This window comes from Oncorhynchus nerka, linkage group LG8, assembly GCF_034236695.1.
Source record: "Oncorhynchus nerka isolate Pitt River linkage group LG8, Oner_Uvic_2.0, whole genome shotgun sequence".
NCBI classification, from domain to species: Eukaryota; Metazoa; Chordata; class Actinopteri; order Salmoniformes; family Salmonidae; genus Oncorhynchus; species Oncorhynchus nerka.
This window is the reverse complement of record NC_088403.1, coordinates 44709023-44732473: the sequence shown is the minus strand read 5'-3', so window position 1 is coordinate 44732473 and position 23451 is coordinate 44709023. Positions and strand designations below refer to the sequence as shown.

The window sequence follows — 23451 nt, the reverse complement described above, 5'->3', positions numbered from 1 at the left end:
CATGCTATAGCAGAGTTAAAGGAAGGGGGTGTATCTTTGTATAATGTAATGACACCTCCTCGCCGTATAAAAAGAGTGAGACACACACATGCACACATTGACACACACACACACACACACACACACACACACAGTAAAAACAGGTGAATTAGTCACATGGCATGCCCACATGTTTCACAATCTATCATCGAATCGAGAGCGAGAGGAAATGAGTTAAACATTCTAGAAGTAAATAAATGTATGAGCCAATCACATTGAGTTGTACGTATAATCAATAACAATTGATAAAAATCTATTGAGAGAGTAATTAAGGCACAACAAGAGATTTAAACTATTTTAAAACACCTTATCTAATTCTCCAAAGATTGAATCATAGGGCAGAATTTAGAATTAGAGTTTCACAGACACAGGAAATCGCTCGTTTGTCTGGATAACGGCTGTTTGAGACTGAAAAGCCCTATGCGGATTGACCATGCCTCCGGCTCCGGCTCGACAATGCATGCGTCCAGCAGGATGCGCAGTTTACTATGCTTTGCATGTTCTGCCGAAGTATCCTACCATGTGGAATAGGTGGTTCAAGTTAGTTGGTTGCCCAATGGTGGTGAGTATACCGGTAGCTAGACGATATGGATATGTATCTGGTTATCTATATTTTGATAATCATTATCATCGCTAGCATAGCTGACGTTAGCTACCTTACTAGATAGCTAGCTGGCTAATGTTAGCCTCCATCAACAAAACTCGGATTCGGTTCGGAAACATTTAAAAAGAAGGTAGATCAGTAGAAGGAAAACATTTGGTCATGATTGTGATGTCACCAGATTGACTTTAGATGCAGTATACATTTAGCCAGCTAAGTAAGATTGAGGGGACAGTATTTTAGCTAATTAACGTTGGCATTGCTAGCTATTTTGGACAACTTTTGCTAGTAACAGTAATGGCAACATTGCCATTTTTCTAAAGTAAATTAGAAAGATTAATTAGCCTACTTTAGCAATGTCATCATATTTCCACTCCACGATACATTAGAGTAATTTAGACAAAAGCCACAGTAGCCTCCGAGGTGGAACCCATGTATAGGGCACAAAAAAATATTGTACGCAGCTATGGTGGTACTACCTCAAATCAAATCTGATTTGTCACATACACATGGTTAGCAGATGTTAATGCGAGTGTAGTGAAATGCTTGTGCTTCTAGTTCCGACAATGCGGTAATAACCAACGAGTAATCTAACCTAACAATTAACCTCCTAGAAATGAACATACTTTGGTGCGAAAATTGCAAATCAATCCCAGAACAGCAGCAAAGGACATTGTGAAGATGCTGGAGGAAACAGGTACAAAAGTATCTATATCCACAGTAAAAGGAGTTCTATATCGACATAACCTGCATGGCCGCTCAGCAAGGAAGAAGCCACTGCTCCAAAACCGCCATAAAAAAGTCAGACTACGGTTTGCCACTGCACATGGGGACAAAGATGGTACTTTTTGGAGAATTGTTCTCTGGTCTGATGAAACAAAAATAGAACTGTTTGGCCATAATGACCATTTTTATGTTTGGAGGAAAAAGGGGGAGGCTTGTAAGCCAAAGAACATCATCCCAACCAGGAAGCATCATGTTGTGGGGGTGCTTTGCTGCAGGAGGAACTGGTTAAATTCACAAAATAGATGGCCTCATGAGGGGGAAAATTACATGGATATATTGAAGCAACATCTCGAGACATCAGTCAGGAACTTAAAGCTTGGTTGCTTTCAAAATGGACAATGACCCCAAGCATACTTCCAAAGTTGTGGCAAAATGGCTTAAGGACAACAAAGTCAAGGTATTGGAGTGGCCATCACAAAGCATTGACCTCAATCCTATATAAAATTTGTGGGCAGAACTGAAAAAGCGTGTGCGAGCAAGGAAGCCTACAAACCTGACTCAGTTATACCAGCTCTGTCAGGAGGAATAGGCTAAAATTCACCCAATCTATTGTGGGAAGCTTGTGGAAGGTGTCGTGGAAATTTTGTTAATTACCAAATGATGAGAGAGCAAATCACACGAGTCAGAGTTATGCTTAATCTTCACCTTTAATAATAATTAAGCTTTTGCAATAGCATTTTGACTTTCAACAGTTCAGTATCTCTAATGAAAAGTTGAGAGTGCCCCACATAATGGCAAATGGGTTCCTTTATAGCAAAGATCCACCCCCTCCTAGACGACATGACAAAACACAGGTCTTAGGAACTTACACAAAGAAAAAACCTTACTTCAGAGAGAATATCCCCTAGTCAGACAGAGTGGACTATAAAATTATCGTTCAGTTTGGTCTCCTAAACAAAGCTCTTATCTCGTCCTTGGTACAAAATGGTACCAAGACATTACCCCCACCCTATGATATATATCAAATTGTCATTTAGATAGAACCAATTCTAAATACAGCCAATCCTGGACAAACTCACAGAGGAGAGTGACCCTATAGGTCAACAAAGAGGGAGCATAGAATGATTCCAGACACTGCCATCCTCCTTTCCCCGATGAGAAAAGTAGGGAGTGACTGGCACACACACACAGTGGAGCAAAACAAGCAAAAGATATGTTTACACATGATGACCCCTTGACCTCTCCCCTCTCTGCGGCCCATGCAACTTAGTCTTGACATAGAACAGATAACTGCCAATGGCCACCACTATAGTACAACAAAATACATTCTTATGAGAAATAACTCATAAGCATATGATGAATATAAAACATCTTATCCACCAATTCTGATCATTCCCCAACAAAGGCTACCTGAAACATTTGACCCAAGTTAAAAAATGTAAAGGCAATGCTACCAAATACTAATTGATTGGATGTATACTTCTGACCCACTGGGAATGTGATGAAAGAAATAAAAGCTGAACGACATCAATCTCTCCACTATTATTCTGACATTTCACAATCTTAAAATAAGGTGGTGAACCTAACTGATATAAGACAGGGAATTGTAACTAGGATTAAACGTCAAGAATTGTGAAAAACTGAGTTTAAATGTATTTGGCTAAGGTGGATGTAAACTTCTGACTTCAACTTTAAATAAATGCCATTCTAGTTTTGGTTAGATAGCTGAAGTTGTACTCTACACACAGCCTTTTTCATTTGTTAGGTAAAGTGTAGGCACAGTGTCCTTATAAGCATATCAATATATTATTTACAGCAGAACATGTTTTGTCTTTGTAACAAACAAATGCATGCATTGTTGTTGATGTACAGTGCATTGGGAAATTCAGACCCCTTGACTTTTTCCACATTTTGTTACGTTACAGCCTCATTCTAAAATTACTATAAAGTTTTTACCCCCTCATCAATATACACACAATACCCCATAATGACAGAGCAAAAACAGGTTTTTAGAAATGTATTAAAAAACTGAAATATCACATTTACATGAGTATTCAGACCTTTTATTCTGTACTTTGTTGAAGCACCTTCGTCAGCGATCCTTTCAAGCTCTGTCAGTTTGGATGGGGAGCGTCGCGGCACAGCTACTATCAGGTATCTATAGAGATGTTTGACTGGGTTCAAGTCCGGGCTCTGGTTGGGCCACAAAAGGACATTCAGAGACTTGTCCCGAAGCCACTCCTGCGTTGTATTGGCTGTGTGCTTAGGGTCGTTGTCCTGTTGGAAGGTGAACCTTTGCCACAGTCTGAGGTCCTGAGTGCTCTGGAGAAGGTTTTTTTAAATCAAGGATCTTGGTTGTTCCAAACTTCTTCCATTTAAGAATGATGGAGGCCACTGTGTTCTTTGTGACCTTCAATGCTGCAGACATTTGTTGGTACCCTTCCCCAGGTCTGTGCCTCGACACAATCCTGTCGTCTCGGAGCTCTAGGGACAATTCCTTCGACTTCATGTCTTGGTTTTTGCTCTGACATGCACTGCCAATGGTGGGACTTTATATAGACATGTGTGTGCCTTGCCAAATCATGTCTAATCAATTGAATTTACCACAGGTGGACTCCAATCTAGTTTTATAAACCTCTCAAGGATGATCAATGGATACAGGATGCACCTGAGCTAAATTTTGAGTCTCATAGCAAAGGGTCTGAATACCTATGTAAACAAGGTATTTCGTCTTTTTTATTTGTCACTTTGTCATCATGGGGTATTGTGTATAGATTTAAGAGGAACCTTTTTTTGTTTCATCCATTTTAAAATCAGGCTATAACGTAACAAAATGTGGAAAAAGTCAAGGGGTCTGAATACTTTCCGAACGCATTGTATCTGCACTAAAGCTGGGCGACGTTTGTGCAGTGTTCTCATGTAGCCTACACCTGTAGGGATATTAGTTCTGGGATTTGTCTCCCGGGAAATATCTAACAGGGGACATAAGGAGAGCGAAGACGAGAGACAACTAGCCAGTTATAGAATATTGTGTTGTAGGACAGCTGAGCTGACTGAAGACAGCGCATGGGCATTCAACTCGCAGTAGTTGACATCGTTTCCACAGCAACATGAATTTCCCTGATGTGATGAACCGTTGAAACTAAGTTGCAAGCTTCTTTCGTAGCAAGGTGTTGTAGAAGGAGTGTCTTATGAAACACATTCCAGACACTAGCTCTTGCTATCTTGCCATGACTGTGTTGACAGAGACATACCAGGTAGATAGCTGCAGCTGGCTATTCTATCACCAAGCTATGCTAGCTAGCTGCTGTCAGCTTGGCTAAACACAAGGTCAGAACAGCCTTTAGCCTACACATAGAACTGAATTAGCTGACCATCTTGAGATGGTGAGTCAGTCAGGAGGGGAGAAGTCCTCAACTTCAAAACTTTGTTCTCTCCATAGCAAAGTTAACTTGGCTAACCTCGCTGTACTCACTACTGTTGTGACTGAATGGCAAAGACACACCCAAGAAACACCCACATCAAACCACACCCACATGATAACTCTCGTTTGCCCTCAGTCATGGCTGGTAGGATTTGTTTATGAGCATAGATGAAAAATGTATCCAAATCAGGAAGTGCAGTCACCCTGTAAGAAGGTTCCTAGCATGTGTGGAGCCAGACAACTAAACATAAGTCTAGGCAGGTGGAGGGAGGAGAGTCTGGCCGTGGTGTTGTGCTTTGAGTTGGAGGTTCTCCCTGATAGTGTAATTCTAGGATATGAGTTATATGGTTAGAGTATTTGTGCCTAAACTTTTGCAGTGTTCTCGCTGCCAGAAGTTGATGAGGCATTACTCTAGTTTGGACTTCTACCACAGTTTACACAGCTCAGTCAGCAGTACCAAGAAGTGTAAACCCAGAATAGAGGGACCGAGTGAATGTGGTCTGTACACGGTGGAGGAGGGTCATTGTATTAGAAAAGGCGCTGTAGAAGTACAGATTTCCTGCCTTGTGATCCAGGCACACTCTTACTCTGGAAGACTGAGGGCCTGATACTTCAACTTCACAATTTGTGTGTCTGGAATGATAACTGCACCAATAGCTATCACTAGAGTACTCTAAACTCCAGAACTTGACATAGTATCCTAATCTAGAATCTACATCGCCTACTGTTCTACTGATGAGAGGCCTGTACTTACTTCAACTATGACAGACAAAATGAGAAAAAAAAATCCAGAAAATCACAATGTAGGATTTTTTATGAAATGATTTGCAAATTATGGTGGAAAATAAGTATTTGGTCAATAACAAAAGTTTCTCAATACTTTGTTATATACCCTTTGTTGGCAATGACAGAGGTCAAACGTTTTCTGTAAGTTGTCACAAGGTTTTCACACACTGTTGCTGGTATTTTGGCCCATTCCTCCATGCAGATCTCCTCTAGAGCAGTGATGTTTTGGGGCTGTTGCTGGGCAACAGACTTTCAACTCCCTCCAAAGATTTTCTATGGGGTTGAGATCTGGAGACTGGCTAGGCCACTCCGGGACCTTGAAATGCTTCTTACGAAGCCACTCCTTCGTTGCCCGGGCAGTGTGTTTGGGATCATTGTCATGCTGAAAGAACCAGCCACATTTAATCTTCAATGCCCTTGCTGATGGTAGGCTTTGTTACTTTGGTCCCAGCTCTCTGCAGGTAATTCACTAGGTCCCCCCGTGTGGTTCTGGGATTTTTGCTCACCGTTCTTGTGATCATTTTGACCACACGGGGTGAGATCTTGCGTGGAGCCCCAGATCGAGGGAGATTATCAATGGTCTTGTGTCTTCCATTTCCTAATAATTGCTCCCACAGTTGATTTCTTCAAACCAAGCTGCTTACCTATTGCAGATTTAGTCTTCCCAGCCTGGTGCAGGTCTACAATTTTGTTTCTGGTGTCCTTTGACAGCTCTTTGGTCTTGGCCATAGTGGAGTTTGGAGTGTGACTGTTTGAGGTTGTGGACAGGTGTATTTTATACTGATAACAAGTTCAAACAGGTGCCATTAATACAGGTAACGAGTGGAGGACAGAGGAGCCTCTTAAAGAAGATGTTACAGGTCTGTGAGAGCCAGAAATCTTGCTTGTTTGTAGGTGACCAAATACTTATTTTCCACCATAATTTGTAAATAAATTCATTAAAAATCCTACAATGTGATTTTCTGGATTTTCTTTCTAATTCTGTCTGTCATAGTTGAAGTGTACCTATGATGAAAATTACAGGCCTCATCTTTTTAAGTGGGAGAACTTGCACAATTGGTGGCTGACTAAATACTTTTTTGCCCCACTGTATATACACTAGGCGGGGTGTCAGAGGAAAGCCCCAAAAAATTGTCAAAGAGTCCAGTCACCGAAGTCATGGACTGTTCTCTTATGCTCATAGATTATGCACATTTTTGAAACATCCCACCCAAAGCGGGAGGTTTAAAAAAACAAACACTTAGTCGTCGCCAAAGTTCCGAAGCTCGTCTTTAACTTTTAGTTTGACTTGTTTTACCTCAGTCCTCTATGCTGCAGCTGACACTGCATCACAGCCTTTATGTTCATCCATAGCATTGCTGTGTAATTGTCAGATGCAGGACACCATTGCAAAAAGGCACTGGAATCAATCCCTGTTCAAATAAAATAACACACAGATTAAAGATACATTGTTCCTCAGTATGCATGTAAACCTCCAGCAGTTTGTCATGACTAGAGCAGATCTGCTCCTGCAGATATATGTGGAGGCTTTGACCAGCTCATGCTCTCTTAAATCTAGGAACTTCATAGAGGCAAGTCTCGCAGACAGACACCAGACAGGACATGAGAGCTTTCTGCTTTCTGGTCCCAGTGCAGAAATCACAGGTTACATCTCCAGGTCCAGCATGACACGAGCAGCCTGGAGTCCTGTCTTCTTCAGTTTCTGCACCACCTCAGCCAACATGTTATTTTTCCTCAGAGCAGGCCTCGGAGTGAATGTCTGACTACACTGAGGGTTGCTGTTCATCCTGATCCCAGCAGCCCTTGATGCAGTAACTGGGTCGTTCCACAAAATGAGTGCCTTTCGATATTAGAAGTAGAAATTTCACACAAATATTGAATTTTAGAGTACCCTTTAATATGAATAAAGACATGCTAAAGTGCCAAAATTCCGCATATTTACATGTCCCTCTGTGCATCCTCTGTGACTTCCAGGAAGATTTTAACCTACTTAACCCCATCATTTTCACCATCATTGTAAAGTTATTTTGTTGCTTTGACAAAGTCATTTATGAAGATAATTATACATTTCATGTTATTAGTTAAACCTGTCCCTGATTTTAAGGTCAACCCTGTTACGTGAACTGAACTCATTTTAAAATGGTGAAACTATTCCTTTTAAAAAATATTTATATATTTTAAAGAGACATTGAATAGTCAAATCACAGTGTAAAAGCAAGTGAGACATTTCCTGGTGTTTACTGGTGGAAAACTGAGCACTTCGAGTAGAACATGTCAACCCTGTTACCCATAGATAGACAGGCTAGAAATATTTAAATTGTTTATATATATTTTTTGCTTATATTCAATTGCCCTTCCCTGTTGCACACAACAACATTCCATCCCCCCTGTCACAAGGGGATTCATGGCTGATTTAAGATGTCGTCAACCCTGTTACGGTCAACCCTGTTACGGTCAACCCTGTTACGGTCAACCCTGTTACTTTATTTGTCCCTCTTTCTCTCTCTTCCTCCAACCCAACGAAATTCACAAAGAAATATGTGTTATAGATCTGTCATGCTCATTGAAAGCAAGTCCAAAGAAGCCGTAGATCTGTTCTGTGTGTACTATTTCTATGCCCAAATGAGAAAAGGCCATAGACTCCGATCAGTTTCGTTTCCTCAGACGAGAGTGTGGGAGGGGTGGAGTTAGAGGGGAAGGAGGAAGGGATAGACTTTGGAGGGGGAGAGAGAAAAAGAGAGAGACAAAGAGACAGAGAGGACTATGGGAGGGATCTGCCTAAGGGGTGGGTTATAGGGAAGGAGGGAGAGAGAGAGAGAGAACAGATTTGAACTATTTTAAAACCTTTATAAACCCCCTAAACAGTAGCATTACTTTAATATATTCTACACTCTAGATAGTGGATCTTAAACACTATACATCATTATCTAAAGATTTTCTAGGAAAATGAAGCAAGTTACTGAGTAGATTAGCAATGCTGTTTATTGTTTGGCAAACAGCGCCATCAAGTGGACAGTTTTTTGATCCAATCATTGTGAAAAACAAATGCACAGGAAAATGTTAAAGCATCACACACTACATGACCAAAAGCATGTGGACACCTGCCCGTTGAACCTCTCATTCATATGGTGTTGGTCCCCCCTTTGCTGCTATAACAGACTCCACTCTTCTGGGAAGGCTTTCCACAAAATGTTGGAAGATTGCTGCAGGGACTTGCTTCCATCAAGCCACAAGAGCATTAGTGAGGTCAGGCAGTGATGTTGGGCGATTAGGCCCGACTTGCAGTCGGCGTTCCAATTCACCCCAAAGTTGTTCGATACGGTTGAGGTCAGGGCTCTGTGCAGGCCAGTCTTCCACACCGATCTCGACAAATCATTTTTGTATGCACCTCGCTTTGCGCACGGGGGCATTGTCATGCTAAAACAGGAAAGGGCCTTCCCCAAAGTGTTGCCACAAAGTTGGAAGGGCAGAATCATCTAGAATGTCATTGTATGCTGTAGCGTTAAGATTTCCCTTCACCGGAACTAAGGGGCCTAGCCTGAGCCATGAAAAACAGCCCCAGAACATTATTCCTCCTAAACCAAACTGTACAGTTGGCACTATGCATTTGGACAGGTAGCATTCTCCTAATATCCGGCGAACCCAGATTCGGACATCGGACTGCCAGATGGTGAAGAGTGATTCATCACTCCAGAGAACGCCTTTCCACTGCCCCAGAGTCCAATAGCATCGAGCTTAACACCACTCCAGCCGACGCTTGGCATTGCGCATGGTGATCTTAGGCTTGTGTGTGTGTATGTTCGGCCATGGAAACCCATTTCATGCCTCTGGAAACTGACGTTGCTTCCAGAGGCAGTTTGGAACACGGTAGTGAGTGTTGCAACTGAGGACAGTTACGCTCGTCAACATTCGGCGGTCCTGTTCTGTGACCTTGTGTGGCCTACCACCTCGCAGCTGAGCTGTTGTTGCTCCTAGATGTTTCTTCTTCACAATAACACCACTTACCGTTGACTGGGGAAGCTGTAGCAGAGCAGAAATTTGTTGACTTGTTGGAAAGATGGCATCCCTATGACAGTGCCATGCTGAAAGTCACTGAGCTCTTCAGTAAGGCCATTCTACTGCCAATATTTGTCTATGGAGATTGCATGGCTGTGTGCTCGATTTTATACACCGGTCAGCAATGGGTGTGGCTGAAATAGCCGAATCCACTAATTTGAAGGGGTGTCCACATACTTCTGCATATATAGTGTACGTAGGCCATCACCTCTACCAAGGCTTACACATCTCAGTATCGTACCAATACCTCCCAAACGCAGGATAGAGGGGCTGAGTGAATTTGTCTGGACTCTGTGGAGGGTCATAGAAGGATGCATTTTGGAGAAGGACAGAGAACCTGCCTTGTGATCCTGGTAAACTACTACTCTGGGGCACAGAGGGCGGGCAGGGTAGCCTAGTGGTTAGAGCATTGGGCTAGTAACCGAAAGGTTGCAAGTTCGAATCCCCCAGCTGACAAGGTACAAATCTGTCGTTCCGCCCCTGAACAAGGCAGTTAACCCACCGTTCCTAGGCCGTCATTCAAAATAAGAATTTGTTCTTAACTGACTTGCCTAGTTAAATAAAAGGTTAAATAAAAAGGGCCTGAAACATTAGTCTTAATATTATGATTTATTAAAAAATAACCACTACAAGAGCTGGCACCACTAGGGCACCATAAAGTCCAGGATTTGTCACTGTGTCCGAATCTGGAGTCGTCATCTCTTCCAGTGATCTTTTTCTACGAGACTGCTATAAAAACAGACTCCACTCCACCTTCCACTAACAGCATCCAGACAGTTGTTTATGCTGAACACCACTGAAACACACCAGTAGTCCAGAAGCCATCTTGTCCGACCCTTCACCTTTGACATTTGGGCCTAGGGTCACAGGCTGTCATCGTGCCCGGGGGTCCAGGTGAGGTGAGAGGGGAAGACCAGGCCCCTGTCCAAGGCGTGGCATCTCCAGCGGTCCTCGTCCCCCTCGTGGGTCAGGTACCTGCAGCCCATTCTCTTCTCAAACTCCCTCAGGTCACACCACAACTGGAAGTCCTGGGGAGTTAAGGTTAGGGTTAATATTATGGTTAAGCATTAGAAGGGTTTGGTTATGGCTAGGGTTAGTGTTGAGCCGGAATGGAGCTAGGGTTTGGGGGAAGGAGGGGGGAGTAGAAAAGGACAAAGAGAGAGAGAGAAAGAAGTGTGAAATGTAGAGATGGCTTGTCAATGACTGGCCATTCATAATGGGTTACAAACTGGCTACCCTTCTCACTTGTTATAGGCTAAACCCATTACCTTACAAACTGCTCTGAGATGTTTTCAGTTTGTTTAAGATGTCAGAAACAAGATCATTTTTTAAATTGCGATTTATCAGGGGGTGTTGCAGTACCCCTACTTCCAACTGCTATGCTTAGCACCGTTCCTTCTCTTGCTAGAAAAAGACGTAGACTACCTGCGGCATACTGGTGCCGACAAACCTGTCATTTCTACTAACCTGTCGGACACTACGATTGTCAGCAGTGGCCGTCAACTTGACTTTAAGCCAATCAGAGAGCACAAACCTCCATGTGGCAGGGAGACAACGGGTGTCAAGAAAAAAATAACCTAAATTACACCAAGTGTAATCCTCTCCCTTTTCATCAGAATTGTTCTAACTAAGACAATAAAGCATTGCATTATTTGTTGTACATCTAGCTAAGGAGTGTTGGGCTTGAATAAGTATTTTTGTTAGGCTTGATAATGTGCACAAGCTCACTAACGTTAGCGTGCTAACTGACCAACTGACTTCCACAAACACTTCATATGAATCGAATGGGTTTGTAAGTGCAGCAAAATGCGCAAAACACTAAATGCCTTACTAAGCTAGCTATCTAGCAAGATGAATAATAAATAATTGAATTCACTCTCCACTATCCCACTCTGCCAGTTCACATTCTAGCTAACGTTAGCATCGTCATTATTTCCAGTAGCACAACATACAGTTGAAGTCGGCAGTTTACATAAACTAGTTTTAATGACTCCAACCTAAGTGTTTCAACCACTCCACAAATGTCTTCTTAACAAACTATAGTTTTGGCAAGTCAGTTAGGACATCTACTTTGTGCATAAAACAAGCAATGTTTCCAACAATTGTTTACAGACAGATTATTTAAGTTATAATTCACTATCACAATTCCGGTGGGTCAGAAGTTTACATACACTTACTTGACTGTGCCTTTAAACAGCTTGGAAAATACCAGAAAATGATGTCATGGCTTTAGAAGCTTCTGGTAGGCTAATTGACATCAGTTGAGTCAATTGGAGGTGTACCTGTGGATGTATTTCAAGGCCTACTACCTTCAAACTCAGTGCCTCCTTGCTTGACATCATGGGAAAATCAAAAGAAATCAGCCAAGAACAAAAATTGCAGACCTCCACAAGCCTGGTTCATCCTTGGGAGCAGTTTCCAAACACCTGAAGGTACCACGTTCATCTGTACAATCAATAGTATAAAAGTATAAACACCATGGGACCACGCAGCCGTCATACCGGTCTGGTAGGAGAGGCGTTCTGTCTCCTAGAGATGAACATACCTTGTTGCGAAAAGTGCAAATCAATCCCAGAACAACAAAGGACCTTGTGAAGATGCTGGAGGTACAAAAGTATCTATATCCAGGCCGCTCAGCAAGGAAGAAGCCACTGCTCCAAAACCGCCATAAAAAAAGCCAGACTACAGTTTGCCACTACACATGGGGACAAAGATTGTACTTTTTGGAGAAATGTCCTCAGGTCTAATGAAACAAAAATAGAACTGTTTGGCTATAATGACCATCAAAATGTTTGGAGGAAAAAGTGGGAGGACAAGTCAAAGAACACCATCCCAACCGTGAAGCATCATGTTGTGGGGGTGCTTTGCTGCAGGAGGGATTAGTGCACTTCACAAAATAGATGGCCTCATGAGGAAGGAAAATTATGTGGATATATTGAAGCAACATCTCAAGACATCAGTCAGGAAGTTGAAGCTTGGTCGCAAATGGGTCTTCCAAATGGACAATGAGGACAACAAAGTCAAGTTATTGGAGTGACCATCACAAAGCCCTGACCTCAATCCTATAGAAAATTTGTGGGCAGAACTGAAAAAGTGTGTGCGATCAAGGAGGCCTACAAACCTGACTCAGTTACACCCGCCCTGTCAGGAGGAATGGGCCAAAATTCCCCCAACTTATTGTGGGAAGCTTGTGGAAGGCTACCTGAAACGTTTGACCCAAGTTACACAATTTAAAGGCAATACTACCAAATACTAATTGAGTGTATGTAAACTTCTGACCCACTGGGAATGTGATGAAAGAAATAAAAGCTGAAATAAATCTCTACTATTATTCTGACATTTCACATTCTTAAAATAAAGCGGTGATCCTTACTGACCTAAGATAGGGAATTTTTACTAGGACTAAATGTAAGGAATTGTGAAAAACTGAGTTTAATTGTATTTGGCTAAGGTGTATGTAAACTTCCGACTTCAACTGTAGCTAGCTTCTCCACTGACTTAAGAGGCAGCTGCTTCACAAAAAAAAAAAAAAAAAAAAAAATCCATTAGGATTTAATTATAATGTTGCTAGTTATCTAGTTGTGGCCATCTGGCTCATATCAGTAAGGGCTTCCTACACATTATAGCTAGCTAGCAACATAATTAGCTTATCTTGCTAGTTGGCTAACATTAGCTATCTACAGCAGGGACAAGCCAAACAAGCTACTGCCACCTTGTGGTCTGGAGCATTTTGACTATCGCGTCAGTGGTGTATCTGTGATATGTGAACAAAAAGTTAACTGCCAACAGGAGGTGCCAAGTACATCTCAACAGTCAATATCATTGGTGTGTCTGAGCCTTAAAGGTGTTTCTGTTAGGAGGAGTTGAGGTCTTTTACCTGTAACCAGGGGTGTCCCAGTGCTTTTCCCACACTGAACCTACACCTTACTGCAACCTGGAGCAGGTTGTTGATAAGACTCACGGCTAGAGAGAGAGAGAGAGAGAGAACGTAATGAGAGACTGATTCTACCTCCACACAGATAAAACGTTAGCCCAGGGATCAGGAAATCAAATGTTTGAATGCTGATTCATTGGTTTCTGCTCCCAGCCTTAGACAAAACACTAGGGGGAATGTTACTTTTGAAACCCCTGATGTTAGCCCAGGGCAGACGTTCTGTACAGACCTACCCTCCAGTGAGATGTTAGCCCAGGGCAGGCGTTCTGTACAGACCTACCCTCCAGTGAGATGTTAGACCAGGGCAGGCGTTCTGTACAGACCTACCCTCCAGTGAGATGTTAGCCCAGGGCAGGCGTTCTGTACAAACCTACCCTCCAGTGAGATGTTAGCCCAGGGCAGGCGTTCTGTACAGACCTACCCTCCAGTGAGATGTTAGCCCAGGGCAGGCGTTCTGTACAGACCTACCCTCCAGTGAGATGTTAGCCCAGGGCAGGCAGACCTTCCAGTGAGATGTTAGCCCAGACTGTACAGACCTACCCTCCAGTGAGATGTTAGACCAGGGCAGGCGTTCTGTACAGACCTACCCTCCAGTGAGATGTTAGCCCAAGGCAGGCGGGGGTACAGACCTACTTAATATTTTTGAAGGGAAAGGGAGACACTTTTGTGAAACAACCTTCCTGGGTGAGCCACCATACCCATCAGAGAAGGGGGTTGAGGAGTCATGAAGTCAAATTGATACATACAGTCACTGCCAAAATTATTGGCATCCTTGATAAAGATAAACAAAAAATAATAAAAAATACTGAGCTGTATTGGTATGCTCAGAACAATTTGAAAATGTATATTATTTTTTACTAATACAATTGCCTAGAGAAAGAGATTGTCTTTAACAAGTAACAATTGTTATATCTCAAAAAAGATAGGTCTCAAAATGATTGGCACTTAAGAATCTTACGAAAATAAAATCTGCATTAACGGTCAACTTTAAGTTCATCTAAACTTAATGAACTGTACTGTGGTCACCCATGGCTTCCAGTTTCACTGGGGTATAAAAATGAGGTAACACACATGTAAAATACATTTGTCATCCACCACCACGGAGAAAGGCAAAGAACTTACAAACGAAAAAGAGAAATGTTTGTTGACCTTCATAAATCAGGTACAAAACAGCTAAAAGAGGAAATACAGTATACCACTTACCACTGGAACAGTGGTAAACTTGCCTGGTAAAGAACGCATGTGTATCTTTTCCCCACGCATAGTGAGGAAGATGGTTCGGGAGGCAAAGAAAAGTCCAAGGGCCACAGTTGGAGAATTCCAGAACTTGGTGGCATCTTGGGGTCACCAAGATTCCAAAACTACAACTAGACACCACCTCCATTCCAATAGGCTCTTTTTTGGAAGGGTTGCCAGAAAAAAAGCCTTTATTAAGAGCAACCAACAAATGTAAACGCCTGGAGTTTGCTAAAAAAAAAACAGCATTGGCACTTGGATTGGAACCAGGTGCTTTGGTCAGATGAGACGACCATAGAGCTCTATGGCCACGCAAACCACTGGTGGATTCACCATTGAAAGTAATATGCATAAGCAGAAAATAACCTCATATCAGCTGTACAATATGGTGGTGGATCACTGATGATCATTATGGGACTCTTTTGCTTGCATTGGTCCTACCAGGGGAACAAACTTACCCTCTAGTGAGATGTTAGACCAGGGCAGGCGGGGGTACATGAAGGCAGCATTGGTGATCTGTTGTCTGATGTCCTCGTCCTCGTTGAAGGGGAACGTTCCGCTCAGGCTGACGTACAGGACCACACCCACCGCCCACATGTCCAGCGAGCGGTTGTAACCATGGCTACTGATGACCTCGGGTGCCAGGTAGGCCGGCGTGCCCACCACAGACCGGCGGAACGACTTCTCGCCGATGATGCGCGCAAAACCAAAGTCACACAGCTTTACCTGTGTGGGGAGAGGAGGGGCTGTAAAGTCTGATGGAAGGATTCTTCTACAGACAAATTGAAGCACATGCACGCACACACACACACACACTGACCTGAGGGAAAGAGTCTGGGGAGGCCAGCAGTACATTCTCAGGTTTCAGGTCACAATGAGCGATGTGTTTGAAGTGCAGGTAGCGCAGGGCCTCTAGAATCTACACACACACAAGTCTATGAGTCAACAAAGAATTCAAAATCAACTGAATTTTACATTGACTTATACATCAAACGTATTATTAAAAAAGGCACTACTTTCCCCCTCTAGAGGCCCTATTTGAATACCGCAGACTGTTGAAGAAATAGTCCGTGTCCTTCCGCTATGTCACCAGTACCTGTGTAACCAAGAAACGTGTGGTGCGCTCTGGCAGTCGGCCCTTCTCATTGGATAGAATCATCTCCAGCATATCTCCATGGAGCTTCTCCATGACAATGAATACGTGCTCCATGGTCTCAAACATGCCCTCCAGTAGAACTATACCGAGGTGGGACAGATTCTGAAAACACACACACACATATTGAAAGGGGGAAACTAATATGACAACGGGGGATGTTCATTTCAAACACCGTACCTCCCTGTAACACAAACTAAACAAACAAAATGTAGAACCGTCACCTGTAGAATTGCCTGCTCGTTCCTCAACTGTCTCTCCTGTTTGGTAGGGAAACGGGTTTTGTCGATGACCTTGACGGCCACTGGCTGACCAGACTGTCTGTGGGTGCCTGGGGACGAGAGAGAGGACTCTCAGCTAGCCGAGTAATACAATGATAATACCCTATATGCAATCTGAATAGAAGAAGCTCATTGAGCCGAACAGGTAACGGTAGAGAAAGCATTTCTTCCAGTGTAACGTCAAACCCACCTCCATACACCACTCCAAACTGTCCTGAACCCAGCACCTCATCAGTGAAGATCTGATACACTGAGCTGACATCCTGAATGACACACACACACATAAAAAGGCACACAAGCATAAACACAAAATGCGCGCAATACACACAACCACAGTGTTAGTTACTCATCTATCCATTTCAGACAATGAGACTAGAGAGCTCGTACTCCATATAGATCCATCAGCCACCCACCCCACACACTTACCGGGCTTTTTCCACTCTGGGGTTCATGGTCTATAACAGAAAGAGTTCTCTTTATTAAAAGCACCAATTGTCAATCTCACCATTGTTAAAGAACATGACCATGGAACTAAGTCTAACACGCATGGGGATGACGCCAACTTTACTTTAAAGCCTTTATGAAAAACAAATGTGAGAGACCATCCAGTGGCATGGCCCTCAGAGCACTCAGAGTTTGGCCAACTGACACAGGTGAGTTGTGGGGTCACCCACACAACGTTCAGACAGAACCCGCAATGACCTAAACTCTCTAAATACTTGGCTCTGATGTCAGTCATTGGTCTCTCTCTGAACAATACTCTAGTATCCCAGTCCAAACATGCTACTTCTCTGACTCACCTTGTCCCAGTTTGGCCACCTGCCCACTGTTCAGCACGGGCATCAGAGCCCGGCGTACGGCGGTCTCCCAGGCCTGTCCGTCCCGGCCCGCCAACACACAGTACACCAGCGTGCCCGTCACCACTTCGAAGGAGTGGGCACTGTTGCCGGGCAACAAGGGGACAGACAACTGGGCAGGGCCTCGTACCTGCAGCACCTCAGATAGAGGAATATCCTAGAGAGGGAGGGAGGAATGAGACAGGAGAGGGTGTGGAGAAGGGAAGAAAAGAGGGAACGAGTGAGAGACAAGGGAGAAGGGAGGGAGGAAGAAAAACACATTTTTGTTGATGTTCTATTTGGCCACAAGCAGTCAGTACTGTAGTGTTGAGGTGACTGACAGGCCTTGGATGGTAAATGCTAGAATGATAGATGGCTCTTTCTTCCCCATTGAACCAACCTTGTAGTACTTGGTGTTGATCTCGTTCTGGTACAGAGTGATACTCTTCCAGTCCAATATCCAGTAATGCCGTTTCCTCTGACAGAAACAATGAGAAAGTATGGTGTGAGTGTTCTCTTGGTGTGTGTGTGTGTGCGCGCATGCCTGGCTGTGTGCGTATGTGTTCTCACCAGTGTGTCAGTGTTGGTGTGATGGAGTAGCCAACCCTCTCTCAGTACTCCACTGGCCTGTCTTTTAGTGTGACGGACTGACTGGACTACCCGCATTAGAGGAATATAACTACTGAAACATGGACTGAGGGAGGGAGGGAGGGAAGAACTTTTTTACAACTTCAATGAGACACTCATGTACTACATACTCAAATTATTATTATCATCATCAAAACTCAAAATGGAAACATACTGAACTTGACATCCTATCGTAGCCATTTAAAAATAATATATATCTTACATGATTGGTGGCTGATGTCCCACTTCCTTGTTCTCAGCAAATGGAACCTCTGTAGACGGCTCGTCGTCATCGTCTTCTAGTGATGTTAAACTCAAGCTCATATCCTCCTCATCATCCTCTGTGTCGTTCTTGTAGCCGAGACTGGACACTGAGTCTGAGTCACAACACTTTCTACATCAATATTAAGCTATGAAGGCACTGTTTGTGTCAATGAGAAGTAAGGCAGTTCTACTCTCTTGTCAAAGCATGTACATGGAATGTATCATTTTAAGGACAATTTCACCTTTTTTCAACCAAATCTTTATTTTTGATGTAAATGTCATAGAAGTGTCCAGACACTTTTTTTTGTGATTTCTTTCAATTAGTTTTGAGAAACTTACCCCACCAGTAATATACTTCCTCGTGCTTGTTCTGCAGTTGTAGAAGCACAGAAAAACCTGACCAAAGGCTCCAAAAACACTCAAATATGTCCTTTTAGAAACGGCAATGGAAAGAATCGCTAAACAAGTGTCCGGACATTTACATCAAAAATAGAGTTTTTAACTTTTCCATGAAGCACGTTCGACATGGACTCCATTGGTTAATAAGTTCAGTGGCCCGTCTTGCTCCGAGACGTCGTCTCTCACCTCCTTCCCCATTGGTGTTCCTCCTCTCTCCGGGACAGTCTGCGGGGACCAGGGAGCTCTCACAGCGACGATGGCAGTTCAGCTTACAGTCTGGAGAGAGAAAGAGAGAACGAGAGAAAGCGAGAGAGGGAGTGCGAGAATTAGAGAGAGAGAGGTGAACTTCAGTACACCAAGACGACGGACACAGAAATAACACGTGAAATCTGACCAAGCGATCGACGTACCCTCTCCAGAAACGTACGACTAGAGAAAGCATCCTCCGGCTAAAATAAATCCTGAAATCTGTCAGCTGCTCCCATAACCACACACCCTATCTGAACTATGACCCCCCATCTCACCGGTGCATTGCAGGCCTTGGCGGAAGAGGCCTTTGAGGAGGTGGCGGCAGTGCTGGCACACAGTAGGCTTGGTGTAGCTGTGGATGTGGAAGGTGTGGGGCACCCTGGCCCTGCCCATCTCACCATCCTTTCCCTGGCCCACCCCCAGCCACACCGGGTGATCTGTCCATGACGGGGGTCTGGACTTGGGCTTGGACATGCTGATCTAGACGTGGAGGGGAAGAGAGCAGAGAGGAAGGAAGGGGTGAGGGAGAAGAAGAAAAAGGAAAAAAAGAGAGCTTTTCAGGTCCTACTGTTGCCATTAGAACCACCCAATATTGCCCTGTAATATAGTTATAGGTGTATCCATGTGAATACACGAAGAGTGTTGCTAACATAGAATTAGAATAGAACGTATGCAGGTCTATGACATCAGCCACTCCAGTGTATGTTTCTGAACACATCCTTATTCACAATTCCTTCAGGACTATCCGTAATCATGGTAGCATCCACATGAATGTAGAAGTGTTTAGAAACGTATTCTATTCTTATTTACAAATATAAATTAATGTACCATTCATATCTATTGGGCACAAAATAATATGAAACACATCCAAAACAAACAGCAAACGCATCTAACAAGTTTGTGGAGACCAGCTTGATTTTTTTTTTTTTACCTTTATTTTACTAGGCAAGTCAGTTAAGAACAAATTCTTATTTTCAATGACGGCCTGAACAGGCAGTTAACAGTGGGTTAACTGCCTGTTCAGGAGCAGAACGACAGATTTTGTACCTCGTCAGCTCAGGGATTTGAACTTGCAACCTTTCGGTTACTAGTCCAATGCTCTAACCACTAGGCTACCCTGCCGCCCCATGTAATGTAATATTGTAATATTGCATGCTAGGAATATGGGACAAAATATTAAACTTTTGACTACTTTAATAATACACAACACTTTCGGTCCCCTAAAATGAAGGGACTACGTACACAAACTGCTGTAATTTCTAAACGGTTCACCCGATTTGGATGAAAATTCCCTCAAATTGAAGCTGACAGTTTGCACTTTAACCTCATAGTCAATGTATCATTCCAAATCTAAAGTGCAGGAGTACAGAGCCAAACCAACAAAACATTTGTCACGGTCTCAATACTTTTGACGCTCACTGTATCTAAGCATTCTGACCTCCTCTAGACTGCCTCCTGCAGGTGTGGAGAGGGAGTGCGTCCGGGGCCTGCCAGGGGGGAACAGGGACAGGCTGGGGCCACACACACGACGCCGTGCGCGGCTACAGTCACTAGGCAACTGCAGCGCACAGCGCTTATGGAAGTCTAACCCACAACCTACGGAGAGAGTATCAGAGAGAGAGGAGACATAATTGAGACAGAATCGGACAATTGCTTAATAGATTGAGGTACAAAGATGTATACGACTAAGAATTCAATACAATTCAACATTAAATAAATATTAGAGTTGCTCGATGTGATTAAAGATAGGATATACAGAAAAAGTACTACTGTATCCAATACCTTACCTTCACATTTTAACCCTTGACGTATCAGTCCCCACAGCATCTCACCACAGTGGTGACAGAAGGTGGGGGTGCGATATGATTGGACAGCCAGGGAGTGTGGGCGGATCTTCATCTCCGTCACAGCAGCTGATCCTGAGTCAGATCAGAATGAGCAGATTGTCTATCACAATCTGTGATGACTGCTATTGGTGTGTGGTCATCCACACCCCCTCCCAAAATGCAATTTTTCCCCACTTGCATTACTTGACATAGATCCAGAAAAACTAGGTGTAAATCTAGTAAGTCCAGAACTGGCACAGTCCTTTAATGGGTCCTTTAGGACAACGGGGCAGATATTGTATGTTACCAGTGAGCTACAGTGGGCTCCAGGCTAGACTGAACTGGCAAGACTCATTAACCTAGGACGCTAATGCCTCGATAAGACTGACAGCGTTATTGCATCAATGCGGTGTAATAAATGCTGCAGTTCCAACTTTTCTTCATGATCCAAAATGTGTGTGGATATGTGTGCAATAAATGTTCCAACATTCACCTTTTGCTACTAGTTCTGTCAAGTCTACGCTTAACAATTTGATGCACACGTTGGATAAATCGCATGCACCACAACACAGAACACGACTGCGATTGCCTGTGTAACGCTATGCTGCAAGGCAAACGCAGCGTTCCTTTGGAAATGAATGTACTTCTGGCGTAACCCCCAAAAAATATTCAATGACGCTGTCGGGTCTGATCGAGGCGTTAAACTAGTAAGTAAGTCGATTCAATACGCGGTCAAAAGTAGTGCACGGTAAACAGAATAGGATGCTAGTCGGGACACAACCCCAGCCTGACCTGAGAGGATGACCTCTATGAGGTCACCGTCCAGCAGTGGATCCTGGTCTGTGAGTCTGTGGAGGTGGTGTTCTGAGCCAGGCTGGTGTCTAAACAGGAGGACCTTCTCCCCTACACCCACCACACTGCAGTCTGGAGCCTAAAAATACCCAGAGATATGATCGATCAATCAATCAGTCTGGTTCTGGCTGGTTTATCATCTGGATGTGCATCATCAAAAGCATGCAGACAGTGGGCGTTCAGTGAGGAGAGAGACTGGTCACGGAACAATGTGAGGGATGTCGAGCGTCATTGTCGTTAGATATTCAAATGTGATGGAAACAAGTTTGAGTGTGGGTTTATTTCCAGGCTTTCTGTCCGTTTGTATGTTTGCTACCAAAAACAGGCAAAGTGCAATGACCTCTGGGGGTGGGTGGTGGGGGGTGGGGGATATCCATTTTATTCACACAGACCACATACAAGGTTCACACACTAACATTTACATTTAAGTCATTTAGCAGATGCATCTGTCCAGAGCAATTTACAGTAAGTGCGTTCATTTTAAGATTGCTAGGTGGGACAACAACATATCACAGTCACAATAAATGCATTTTTCCTCAAAGTAAATATCAGCAAAGTCAGAGCTAGTAAGGAGGGATAAAGTCAAGTGCACGTGTTAGTTCACGTGAGGGGGTGAGAAGAAGGGGGGGGGGGGGGGATTGTTTAAGATGCTCTTCGAAGAGGTCGGAGTTCAGATGTTTTCAGGAAGATGGTCAGAGACTCTGCTGTCCTAACTTCAAGGGGAAGCAGGTTCAACTATTGGGGTGCCAGGACAGAGAAGAGCTTGGATTGGGCTGAGCGGGAGCTGAGAGACCAGAGCTGAGAGAACAGAGTGTTTGGAGGGACAGTTCCTCTTTCTGCTCCGTAGGCAAGTACCATGGTCAAAGACACCTACACATGCGCGCGCGCACACACACTTGTGTAACTAAACTTGTGGACACACACAATTCAGTCCCATTCAAAAATCCTATTTACCCAAACCCCTCACCTGTACCCTTACCTTAAACCTAACCATAGTTTGAGCAGGTGTGTGTGTGTGTGTGTGAGAGAGAGAGAGATGCAGGAGAAGAGGTTGTGGTTGGAAAGTAAGCTGCAGACACAGCTAAACCACACAGCAGCCCCTCTAGCTGACATAGTAACAGGGCTATCTCTCACTGAGGTGTGGTAGAGACAGACACACACACAGAGAGAGAGGGAGAGACAGAGAAAGACATTTTAGCTACTGTGTTGCATCACACCAATAGTTAAAGGAATTGGCTAAACCATTCTAGATTTGGGGGGGTTACCTTGCGTTCTATGACCTCTGCCGCCAGTCTCTTGGCGTGGTGAAAGCTGAGCTGCCCCCTAGGCACCCATACCACCTCCCTGAAGAGGCCTAGCTGGAACTGGACCAAGGCAGGGCCGAGAGGTGCCTGGAGGGGCCCGGGGGCGGAAGGTCGATCAGGGGTACCCGGGCTGGACCGGGCCACTGACATCCTGGAGAGAGTACCTATAGGTGCAGATAGAGAGAGCGCTAGAGAGGTATGACAGAAATAAGGAACAGAAGTACTGATGGATCATGGATGCAGAGTCAGACTAAAACAAAAATGTATTCATATAGCAAATGTCCTACATACACAGCAACTGAATGTACTTCACAGGCACGGAGCTTGTCAAGACATGAACAAAATAAGAGAGCATATTGACATACTAGATTTTCTTTCCTAATTCAAATCAGACAAACATGGCTACCGACACACGGCACAGTATTTTTGGTGAGGTAAACCCCCTTACTTGATATTTCAGAGTCCATGCAGTCTAGTTGACACCTTCCAGGCTCGGAACGCTCCATCTTAGCAGCCCGGTCTCCTGTCCTCGTGTAAAAGACACATTGACAAATGAACAGTGGCTACTGTTCTCAACCTTTTCTTCAGAAGCACACTGGTGGATTTGATTTCCTCATGTGAGGCTGTAGGCTTATAACAGTGACAGGAAGCCACTGAGTAACACCCTCAGCCCAGAATATGAACACACACACGTCAACTTGATACTTACCAGAAGCCTGGTCCACCATTATCATTTATCCAATAAACATCAGGCTGGTTTGTTGGCTTACGTGGTGTACAAATTGATCTCTTACTACGTTCCAGCAGGCAAGGTGTGTATTTCAAACTCATTTCAAATCAAGCCGTTTCAATGTGTCA

The 23451-nt window shown here is 43.8% G+C and overlaps 1 protein-coding gene across 3 annotated transcripts; it reads right to left on the bottom strand.

The window, feature by feature from the left end:
* Window positions 1-10226: 10226 nt before the first annotated feature.
* LOC115133375 (serine/threonine-protein kinase D3-like) lies at window positions 10227-23393 on the bottom strand. Of its 3 annotated transcripts, none has more exons than XM_029666543.2 (19): window positions 23042-23393; window positions 22555-22781; window positions 21230-21368; window positions 20399-20530; window positions 20050-20207; window positions 18887-19091; window positions 18549-18638; window positions 17923-18076; window positions 17643-17766; window positions 17473-17550; window positions 17037-17250; window positions 16663-16691; window positions 16427-16499; window positions 16180-16286; window positions 15899-16060; window positions 15623-15721; window positions 15261-15528; window positions 13510-13595; window positions 10227-10660 (listed from the first exon to the last, which is right to left on the bottom strand). In XM_029666543.2, exons 1-19 carry the CDS (start codon window positions 23097-23099, stop codon window positions 10496-10498), a joined length of 2568 nt encoding a protein of 855 aa, XP_029522403.1. In that variant the 5' UTR covers window positions 23100-23393; the 3' UTR covers window positions 10227-10495. The 3 variants fall into 3 exon arrangements, with proteins under 3 accessions (XP_029522403.1, XP_029522404.1, XP_064877896.1); XM_029666544.2 differs by having other exon boundaries at window positions 22555-22757; XM_065021824.1 differs by lacking the exon at window positions 13510-13595 and having other exon boundaries at window positions 10551-10660.
* Window positions 23394-23451: the final 58 nt, after the last annotated feature.

Bases quoted from the DNA above. Each gene is read 5' to 3' on its own strand.
- LOC115133375 (XM_029666543.2), bottom strand. From the start codon at position 23,099: ATGGAGCGTTCCGAGCCTGGAAGGTGTCAACTAGACTGCATGGACTCT. The intron at 22,782-23,041 runs GTAAGGGGGTTT...ATACCTCTCTAG, and splicing joins CATGGACTCTGAAATATCAA to CGCTCTCTCTATCTGCACCT. The intron at 17,251-17,472 runs GTTGGTTCAATG...CTCCCTCTCTAG, and splicing joins TCAACACCAAGTACTACAAG to GATATTCCTCTATCTGAGGT.